Below are 11,345 nucleotides of genomic sequence, written 5' to 3' on the forward strand. Positions count from 1 at the left end.
TTAGTGTGAGTATTTAAGATAGGAGTTGATTTTAATGCGATTTTTTTGGAGTTTTCGGTGTTGGAATGTGGAAAAATTTGTGATGAAATTTTGATTTGTATTATTTAAATTATAGTTTTCTGGCTGTATAGATTCAGTACTTTGAAAAACTTTTAGGACACTTCTATTATGGGAAGTTACCCATCAAACTTGTAATTTCGATGAAAGTGAAACAAAATTTAAAATTAATAAATAAAATTCAGTTGCCAAATATCAAGTGACTTAAAAAAAATAATTTAGGTCAGGATATGCTTCCAGCAGTTCCAATTTTAATGAAAGTGAAACAAAATTTAAAGTTAATAAATAAAGTGATGCCAAAGGTTGGGCGACTTAAAAGAAATAATTTAGTGATTTAATAAGTGTTGATTTAATAAGTATTGATTAATGTCATATCTCCAATTCAAAAGTAATAAACATACCCAATAAACTTACCAAGCTAATAAAAAAAAAAACTTACACATAATAATAATGCTACCCTAACTATGTCAATGCTAATGCTATTGGTTTATCATACAATACACAGGTTCAATGAATTTATGATGTTGTACTGCTAAGTTAACTCAGTTTACTCCGCTGACAGACCACTGTCGGTTTGTTGAAGTTGTCACATTCCCACACAGGACACCTCAGCTTGCACCTCGAGCTTATTACCCACCATATGTATTGCATTTAACTTGCTGCCATGTCGAATTAAATGACATTGCAGCGACTCCAGACCTCCTCAGGATTCTTCACTGCATCAACAATTGTGATTTTGGGTTTGCTATCCCACGGCTAGGAATCCTCCAAAAGGCTATCAAGTTTGGTTTGTTAAGTTATGCGGGTCATTTGCTTCTCATTCCTGTGGCGCCATGCTCTATTTTCTTCCTCCTCTCACAGATGGCTCTGCCAACAACCTTCGAATTCCATGCTATCGACATACCTCAGATGCAGCAGAGGAATCACCTATCCATGGTATCTGCAACTCCCTTCCGATTACCAGGTGAGGGTTCCTATTTTTTTTAAGTTTTCCTTTTTCTATGTTTCATATTATTTCAGGCATGTCTTCTGATAGTTTTGTCCTGCAACCCTCGGCAGGTTTGGTGAAGGTAGAGTTGAGGGGCACAGGCTACAACGATGGTGAGTCTTTACCTGGCTTGGCGCTCAGAAGTTCTTCGGGTAAGCTCCTCGGTGTTCTTGCCCGGATTTTCGCCAGAGAGAAAAAGGGTTTCACGGTTTTTCAAGTTTATAGTCTATAGAATTACCCTTTTTGATGTAGTTAGATCTAGATTCCATCCTGGAATTCAAAAAGGGTATCCATGTTCGTGCTAGGCTTCAGTTTCCTTCTAGCTATCTGGTGGAGAAAGTTATAAACATTTGCTAGAAATCGAGCCTGTCTCGGTTATTTAAGACTGGCTTTTTAAATGAGACTGCGCTATAATATTGTTTATTTCCTGGCTCTAGGCATGTTCCTATTTGTTTTGTGGTAAATACAAAAGTTATTAAGTTTGTCATGTTGCCCTAGTTAATGCAGAATTTATCTTTTTTGTGTAAATTTATAACTATATAATTGTTACTTCTTCTTTCCATGGCTTTAATTTCGGTTGGTAAGCAACTATGCTATTTTAATACGTTTGTACAGTTTTTCTGTGGAAGCTGGTTTTTTTCCTAAGCGCATTTGTCCGTCATTGTTAATAATCGTGTTTCATTCATAGAATAGCACAATGACACTTGATTTTTGGTTTCAATTTTTCTTTTGCTGAAAGTGGTAAGGTTTAGGGTTTACTTCCGCCAAGGTCATAAATCCTGAGGCCTTATGAACCTAGGCACGAGCTTAAACATTGTTCTTTCAATGCTCAGGATCTCAAATTCCTATGCATGGGTATTCAGGAGGGTTTACAGAGATACATGGTTACCAAATCTATGGTCTCTGCCTGTAAATCCGCCTCCCATTTGGCTAGGAATGAACCCTGTCTGATCATTCAGTACTCACTCTCTGTTCTCGAGTTCGGGCTTGTCGGAAACTACATACATATAATAGTGCTATTTGTTTACTCGCAATATCAGTAATTACTTCCGGTTCAAGATTCACTAGGTTCTGACTTTTACACAAGTTCTGGTTTTCTTTTCGTACAGATTCTTATAATACAAAAAAATTCTAAGTTGAGTTTCTTCCCGCTCTCATATTACACAGTATTTCATATGTTAAGCATTATACATTTGAATTTCTTGCACAGAATTTTCTTATAAGTCTTTAAACTAGTAAAAACATACCTCATCACTAAGCTTTTATCAACACTTAACTATTTACACAGTCATTATTGCTACAGATAGTGGCAGCCTGCCAATGCTTCCCTATTCTGGTCAATAGAATGTATCTATCACTTTGCACATAGTAAATTATTTAAACTGTATTACCTGGTTGATTCTTTTGTTTTTCCTACGGTATTGAATTTTTAGATATAGTGGAATCCATTCCACGTGAATTATAAACCCTGCTGACACTATGTTTCAGGCACATATAAATAGAGAGCTTGCTCTCCCTACAACACTCACAATTACTCAAAACACAATAGTAACTAACACAGAACTAGTGACATAAGTACTGCTTACCAGTGTTTTCCTGAGCAGTAGAATCCACGATCATAGTCACCTTTTCTTCTCTAATTGTCTTCCTCCTGACCATTAGATTCGTATTCAAGACCAAATCTCCCCCCAAGCCTATTTGCAAGACTACTGTCTTCAACAAATCTTTCGCACTTAGTGCCAATGCTATATGGTCCTTACCAGATGTAGCGTTCCCTCTTTTCTGATTGTCCCAACAGCACGGTTTTTTCCTCCCCCCACCCCTTTTTCCTTGGGGGGCATTTCACAGTTAGGGGAGGAAGTTAGGGTTTTATTTTTTGGCAACTACCTCTTTCCAACTTCTCTCATGACAAGTTACAAAATCTGTTAATACTCAATCATTTTCTAACTTCAGAAAAACTAATAACATTATTCTATCAAACAACGAATAAAAATATTATCCAATTTGTTTTCTTATAGCGGTAAATAAAATATTTATAGTTTTTTTTTTTTCTGGGAACATTACATCTTCCCCCCTGAAATCAAACATCGTCCCGATGTTTTTCATCCTAAAACAGCTTTGGATAAGCGTCTTTCATGAATTGTTCATCTTCCCAGGTGTCCTCATCCAGCCCAAAGTGCTGCAATTGCACTTTAACCTAGGTGATGGCTCATTTCCGCAGCATTACCTCTCTCCGCTCAAGTATACTCAGCGGTTCGACCAAGAATTCTCCTTCCGATTCAACTTGAAACAACAGAATTGAAAACAATTTTGCCTTAAACATCACTATTAATTGGTCTACTTAAGATTTTTTTTGTTTTGTTTCCCCTTTACCTATACATCTTGCTAACTGACTATGTGCTTAGGATCATAAACATATCTTTTTAATACTGACACATGGAAGACATTGTGGACCCGAATATGGCTTGGTAGGGTGAGCTGGTATGCCACTGGCCCAACCCTTGCTAAAATTTGAAATGGTCCACAAAACTGAGGTGCCAGCTTGGTACACCCACTCCATTGTAAGGTACTCCTTTTTGCTCGAATTCTCACATACACATGATCTCCCACTTGATACTCTTTAAAATTTCTCTTCTTTTCAGCAAAATTCTTTTGCCTGTCTTGGGCTGCCTTCAAGTTGGATCATACCTTCTTAACCATTTCCTCCATCTCCTTTAACATTTCAGGCCCCAACATTATTTTGTCCTCTGGTCCCCCCCAGCTGGAGGGTGTGCGGCATTTTCGACCGTACAACACTTCAAACGGGCTCATCTGCAAGAAGGTGTGATAACCGTTGTTATATGCAAATTCGACCAAATGCAGATAGTCCTCCCACTTAGAGGGTTGTTGCATGACATATGACCTCAACATATCTTCTACTACCTGATTCACCGTTCAGTTTGTCCGTCTATTTGGGGATGATAGGCAGTACTAAAGTTTAATTGAGTCCCTAATCCTTCAAACAGAGTTTTCCAAAAGGCTGAGGTAAATTTCACATCACGGTCAGAAATTATGGTTTTTGGTAACCCATGCAGCCTGAAAATGTTTTGCATAAAAATATGGGCAATTTGCACAGCTCTATAAGTGGATTGTACTGGTATAAAATGAGCTAATTTGCTTAATGTTAGGTAAACTTGACTCGGGGTAGAGTCAAAAGTTGACCAAGTTAAACAGTGATGGTTTTGGGGCACATGGTATTGTGCACCCATGGTATTCTGCCCGTGGTATTATATGTAATGGAGCCTATAAAAGGTTGGAAGGACTTCATTGTAATGCAAGGCCTGGAGGTGAGCGGTGAAGGCTCACTTGGCCGGATTGGCGAGGGTTTTGGCCAAGGATAATGAAATTTCATTATGATTGGGTTTTTCCCCAGATTTGGGGTTTTCCCGGATAAACATGTGTGTTTATGTGTTTATGGTTGTTGCTGGCTATTTTTATATTTATTCATCTTAGTAATTATTTATGTTATGTAGTAAATTTCTTAACACTTAATTTGCTGACTACCGCCATAATGGAATCGTTGTCTCTTTTTGACTTGGGTAAACCTCATGGAAAATTTTAGGGGCTAATGTTCGCCCAGTGGGCTAATTTTCCATGATTTTTCCACAAAAAAGATTCGCCAATTTCCAATTTTATAAAAGACGATTCGCCCAAATTTTAGAATATAAAATTATTTTACCTTAAAAATCGCCAACATTATAGAGAGACTATATATAAAATAATTATAAATTTGATTAATTTTACAAACATATCAATAAACATTTATAATTTGCATATTAGGGATTAGTGAGATTCGCCAATGTTTTAAACTTCAAGAAAATTTTCCATCCTTAAAATTTTCCTTGGTAAACCTTTATGAAATCCATAGAGATGGTTTCCCATTTCCACTCCGGAATTGGTAGTGGATGCAATAATCCAGCAGGGTGCTGATGTTTCACTTTAACTTGTTGACATTTCAGGCAACGTGTCAAATATTCTGCTACATCTTTCTTCATACCCAGCCAATAGTACTCCTTCCGGAGTGCGGTAATCAACTTTTGATACCCCAGGTGTCTAGCATAAGGTATTCTATGAAATTCATCTAAAATCAAGTTTTTAATGTCATTTTGGTTGGGCACATACAGCCTGTTTTTATATTTCAGCAAGCCAACAACATCCATAGTGTATCCTTGCTGATTTTCTTTATTGGTTGGATTTTGAACTTGTTGTCCTATTTGCTGATATTTTGAATCTTGTTCAGCTTCCTTTTTAATCATTTCATCGAAGGTAGTCCGCACCTCGCTGCAAGAAATTTCATAAATACAATGTACCTTTCGACTTAAAGCATCTGCTACCCAGTTCTCTTTCCCTTTCAGATGCTTAATCTCGAAATCAAAACCACTTAGGAAATCTACCCACCATGCCTGTCTAGCATTTAAGGTAGGCTGACTGAAATAACTAGTCAAGTTGTGATGGTCTGTCATTAACAGAATTTTTTTTCCCATCAGGTAGTGACGCCACATCTTTAAGGCATGAATAACGGCTGCCAGCTCCAGATCATATGCGGAATATTTCTGCTCATGCTCCTTTAATTTCCTTGACTCATAGGCGATTACCTTACCTTCTTGCATTAGTACCCCTCCTACCCCTTCCTTACTCGCATCTGTACACACCACACAGTCCTTAGCTGGATCTGCTATGCTTAATATAGGCGCTGTGGTGAGCAGATGCTTGAGCTGTTCAAAACTTTTTTGGCATTCTGCAGTCCATTTAAAGGTTTTCCCTTTCTTTTGTAGGGAGGTGATGGGGTAGGCCACCCTAGAGAATCCTTCCAAGAACCGTCTGTAGTAACCTGCTAATCCCATAAAAGATCTTATATCCGCTACGTCCTTTGGTACTGGCCATTCCATTATGGTTCTTATCTTTTCGGGATCCACTGCGATTCCATCCTTAGTAATTATATGTCCTAAGTACTGAATTTTCTCCTTGAAGAAATCACACTTTTTGTATTTGGCATATAGTTGATGTTCCCGGAGGGTTTGCATCACCAATCTAAGATGTTCTTTGTGCTCCTCAACATTCCAGGAATATATCAGTATATCGTCAATAAATATTAATACAAATTTATCTAAATACTGATGAAATATGTTATTCATCAAACACATAAAGGTCGCAGGAGCATTGGTTAATCCAAAAGGTAATACCACAAACTCATAGTGACCATAGCGAGTCCTAAAAGCAGTTTTGGCTATATCCTCCTCTCTGATTCTAATCTGGTGATATCTCGATCACAAATCAATCTTTGAAAATATAGTTTCCCCCTTTACTTGATCAAATAATTCATCAATCCGAGGTAACAGGTACCTGTTCTTAACTGTTAACTTATTCAACTAATGATAGTCCATGCACATTCGAAGGGTTCCATCCTTTTTTTTGACAAATAGCATGGGAGCTCACCAAGGCGACACACTGGGGCAGATGTAATTTTTATCCAACAATTCCTGCAATTGCATTTTTAGTTCTGTAAGTTCTAGTATACTCATACGATAAGGGGCTCGGGACACCGGAGCTGCTCCTGGCATCAAATCAATAGTGAAATCTATGTCTCTCTTAGGTGGCAGCCCTGGTATCTCTTCCGAAAATACATCTGCAAATTCTTGAACAACAAGAATACTATCCAAGGTGGTTGTCTTGTCCTTTGAGTTGGCATACCCAACCTGAATAGCATAAACCTGACACCCTTTCCTGATACACTTTGCCAGCTGGGAAGCGGTTATTGGCTGAACCTGCACGGGCCTCGGAATGCCTTGCATCTCCTGCATTTCTCCTAGCTCATCCTTGTAGCAGATGGTTTTTGTTTTACAGTTTATAATGGACCAACGTTTTTCCAACCAGTCCATGCCAATCAACACGTCATATGAACCAAGGGGAAGTATGTTTAGGTCTGCCATCAAAGGCTGACCTGCTATTTCTAGAGGGCAGTTATTGACCTTGGACAACACTCGTCTCTTTTCCCCTGTAGCCAACTGTACTAGCCAAGGGATTTTAAATTTAACAGACTGTAATTTACATTGTTCCACAACCTTAGGACTAACATAACTTAATGTAGCTCCAGGATCAATTAAAATAGATACAATGTGATTAAAAATATTACCTTCAAACTCCACCATAGTCGGATGATATTTCGCCTGATGGTCTTCGAGAGCAGCATTAATTTTTGGAATGCTCCGGGCCACATTGCCTACTGTTGATGCCTCATGAATTTGTGAAACCTGATCGATACCTTTACGATGAGGACAATTTTTAACGTAATGTGGCCCCCCACATCCCCAACATTGTATTCGGGGTCTTGCTGTTCCTTTGTTATCAAGTCTACTAGTTTGCTTGCTAATTCTCGATTCAGATGGTGGCTTAATTCTGAACTGGTTTTTAGGCAGATTTCTGTTGTTTTGCCCCTTGGAAAAACCTTTGCTAGTGCTGCCCCGATTTCCCTTATTGCCCATAGCAATCTTATTGCCTTTCTTATCAACCCACTTTTTACCCAAAATTTCACCCTTCTGCTTGCTTTGCTGGTAGCATATCCTGGCCTTCCATATAACTTCATCCATAGTTTTTGGGTTATCGAACTCAATTTGCTCCCTCATTGCCAGTGGTAAACTGCTGACGAAACGTTGTACCTTAGCCTTTTCCTCTTGTATGTAGGGTACATATCGGAGCAAAGAGGTAAATCGGGTGATAAACTCATCCATGGTTTGCTGTCCAAGCCGCAGGTCGTGAAATTCTCTTGCTTTCTCATCATAGAATCGTTCCGTTAAATATCTCTCCTTGAAGTATTTTTGGAACTTCTCCCAAGTTATATTTTGTTCGCTCACCCCTCATACAATCTTGACCTCCTCCCACCACAAGGTGGCCTTCCCTTGCAGTTGGAAGATAGCCAACCGAGCTTTCAGATTGTGATCGTACTCATACAATTGAAAATATTTGTTCATGTTTATAAGCCAGGCTTCGGCTGCTTCTTCCAACTCTCCATCAAAGAGTGGCGGTTTAATTTTCCGAAACTCCCCTTGCAATTCTATCTGCTGCCTCTTTGATGTTGGGTGCTCAGAGGCATTATCCAACTTCTCTTCCTGATTCTCTTCTCCACCTACTGTTCCCTCATGCTCCGTGTGATAACCCTGTTCTTCATACCTACGTTCCTGTTCAGGGCTGGGAATTGTCTGTCGCTGATTCTGCTTATCCGACAGGCTCTTCATAATTTTTTCTTGTTCCAAGGTTAATCTGGCATTGTCCTCCTGTAAGTGGGCCATCTCACTCTTTAGTTCCTGTATTGTTTCCAGTATTGCAAGATTTGTGCTACGAGCCTCCTCTCCTAACTGCACCCATATTTCAGGGTTATTTTCAAGAAATGTTGCAGGTCCTAAGCCAACCATTTTCTTGAGTGGGACATTGTCTGTTCTTCCTATAAATTTCTATTGTCCTATTCCTTAATACTTAACAGATACATAAATCATTCAATAGTTAGAAATCCAAAATAAATAGTAACTAATTTTCACAGTTCATTTGCCAGAGGTCACAGTTTTGTAACCTGGCTCTGATACCACATGTCATATCTCTAATTCAAAAGTAATAAACATACACAATAAACTTACCAAGCTAATAAAAAAACACTTACACATAATAATAATGCTACCCTAACTATGTCAACGCTAATGCTATTGGTTTATCATAAAATACATGGTTCAATGAATTTATGACGTTGTACTACTAAGTTAATTCAGTTTACTCCGCTGAGAGACCACTGTGGTTTGTTGAAGTTGTCACATTCCCACACAGGACACCTCAGCTCACACCTCGAGCTGATTACCCACTGTATGTATTGCATTTAACTTGCTGCCATGTCGAATTAAATGACATTGCAGCGGCTCTAGACCTCCTCGGGATTCTTCACCACATCAATGGTTGTGATTTTGGGTTTGCTATCCCATGGCTGGGAATCCTATAGAAGGCTATCAGGTTTGGTTTGCTGAGTTATGTGGGTCATTTGCTTCTCATTCCCTTGGCGCCATGCTCTGTTTTCTTCCTCCTCTCGTAGATGGCTCTGCCAACAACCTTCGAACTCCATGTTGTCGACATACCTCAGATGCAGCCGAGCAATCACCTATCCATGGTATCTGCAACTCCCTTCCGATTACCAGGTGAGGGTTCTTATTCTTTTTAAGTTTTCCTTTTTCTATGTTTCATATTATTTCAGGCATGTCTTCTGATAATTTTGTCCTACAACCCTCGGCAGGTTTGGTGAAGGTGGAGTTGAGGGGCATAGGCTGCAATGATGGTGAGGCTTTACCTGGCTTGGCGCTCAAAATTTCTCTGGGTAAGCTCCTCAGTGTTCCTGCTCGGATTTTTTCCCGAGAGAAAAAGGGTTTCACAGTTTTTCAAGTTTACAGTCTATAAAATTACCCTTTTTGATGTAGTTAGATCTAGATTCCGTCTTGGAATTTCAAAAGGGTATCCATGTTCGTGCTAGGTTCCAGTTTCCTTCTAGCTATCTGGTGGAGAAAGTTGTAGACATTTGCTAGAAATCGAGCATGTCTCGGTTATTTAAGACTATGGCTTCTTAAATGAGATTGCGCTGTAATATTGTTTATTTCCTCACTCTAGACATGTTCCTGTTTGTTTTGTGGTAAATACATAAGTTATTAAGTTTTTCATGTTGCCAAGTTAATGTGGAATTGATCTTTCTTGTGTAAATTTATAACTGTATAATTGTTCCTTCTTCCTGCCATGGCTTTAATTTCGGTTGGTAAGCAACTCTGCTATTTTAATACGTCTGTACAGTTTTTCTGTGGAAGTTGTTTTTTTTCTTGAGTACATTTGTCTGTCATTGTTAATAATCTTGTTTAATTCATAGAATAATAGAACGACGCTTGAGTTTTGGTTTCAATTTTTCTTTTGTTGAAAGTGGTAAGGTTTAGGGTTTACTTCCGCGAAGGTCATAAATCCCAAGGCCTTATGAACCTAGGCACGAGCTTAAACATTGTGCTTTCGATACTTAGGGTCTCAAATTCCTATGCATGGGTATTTAGGAGGGTTTACAGAGATACGGGGTCACCAAATATACGATCTCTGCCTGTAAATCTGCCTCCCATTCTGCTAGGAATGAACCCCATCTAGCCGTTCAGTACTCACTCTCTGTTCTCGGGTTCGGGCTTTTCGGAAACTACATACATATAATAGTGCTATTTTCTTACTCGCAATATCAATAATTATTTCCGGTTCAAGATTCACTAGGTTTTGAATTTTACACAAGTTCTGGTTTTCTTTTTGTACAGATTCTTATAATACAAAAAATTTCTAAGTTGAGTTTCTTCCTACTCTCATATTACACAAGATTTCATATGTTAAGCATTATACATTTAAATTTCTTGCACATAATTTTCTTATAAGTCTTTAAACCAGTAAAAACATACCTTATCACTAAGCTTTTATCAACACTTAACTATTTACACAATCACTATTGCTACAAATAGTGGCAACCTGCTAGTGCTTCCCTATTCTGGTCAATAAACTATATCTATCACTTTGCACACAGTAAATTATTTATATTGTGTTACCCGGTTGATTCTTTTGTTATTCCTACGGTATTGAATTTTTCGATATAGTGAAATCCATTCCACGTGAGTTATAAACCCTGCTGACACTATGTTTCAGGCACATATAAATAGGGAGTTTGCTCTCCCTGCAACACTCACAATTACTCAAAACACAATAGTAACTAACACAAAATTAGTGACATAAGTACTGTTTACCAGTGTTTTCTTGAGTAGTAGAATCCACGATCACAATCACCTTTTCTTCTCTGCTTGTCTTCCTCCCGACCATGAGATTCGTCTTCAAGACCAAATCTCCCCCCAAGCCTGTTTGCAAGACTACTATCTTCAACAAATCTTTCACACTTAGTGCCAATGCTATTTAGTCCTCACCAGACGTAGCATTCCCCCTTTTCCATCTGTCCCAATAGCACGACTTTTTCCTCCCCCCACCCCTTTTTCCTTGGGGCGTTTCATAGTTAGGGGAGGTAGTTAGGGTTTTCTTTTCTGGCAACTGCCTCTTTCCAACTTCTCTCATGAGAAGTTACAAAATCTATTAATACTCCATCATTTTCTAACTTGAGAAAAATTAATAATATTATTCAACCAAACAGAGAATAAAATATTATCCAAATTGTTTTCTTACAATGGTAAATAAAATATTTACAACTTTTTCTTTTTCTGGGGACATTACA

General features: G+C 38.4%; 1 protein-coding gene across 1 annotated transcript; it reads left to right on the forward strand.

The window, feature by feature from the left end:
• The first annotated feature begins 639 nt into the window (after window positions 1-639).
• Window positions 640-9,692, forward strand: LOC149184763 (uncharacterized). Its single transcript, XM_089418973.1, has 3 exons — window positions 640-1,021; window positions 1,117-1,197; window positions 9,354-9,692. Exons 1-3 carry the CDS (start codon window positions 919-921, stop codon window positions 9,512-9,514), a joined length of 345 nt encoding a protein of 114 aa, XP_089275099.1. The 5' UTR covers window positions 640-918; the 3' UTR covers window positions 9,515-9,692.
• The last annotated feature ends 1,653 nt before the right edge of the window (window positions 9,693-11,345 follow it).

The sequence above is a fragment of the Pinus tabuliformis genome, chromosome 3_2 (assembly GCF_031772625.1).
Source record: "Pinus tabuliformis cultivar Carrire ecotype Pingquan chromosome 3_2, CPIR1, whole genome shotgun sequence".
In the NCBI taxonomy this organism is placed as follows: domain Eukaryota; kingdom Viridiplantae; phylum Streptophyta; class Pinopsida; order Pinales; family Pinaceae; genus Pinus; species Pinus tabuliformis.

Bases quoted from the DNA above. Each gene is read 5' to 3' on its own strand.
- LOC149184763 (XM_089418973.1), top strand. From the start codon at position 919: ATGGCTCTGCCAACAACCTTCGAATTCCATGCTATCGACATACCTCAG. The intron at 1,022-1,116 runs GTGAGGGTTCCT...AACCCTCGGCAG, and splicing joins AACTCCCTTCCGATTACCAG to GTTTGGTGAAGGTAGAGTTG. The intron at 1,198-9,353 runs GTAAGCTCCTCG...AACCCTCGGCAG, and splicing joins GGCGCTCAGAAGTTCTTCGG to GTTTGGTGAAGGTGGAGTTG.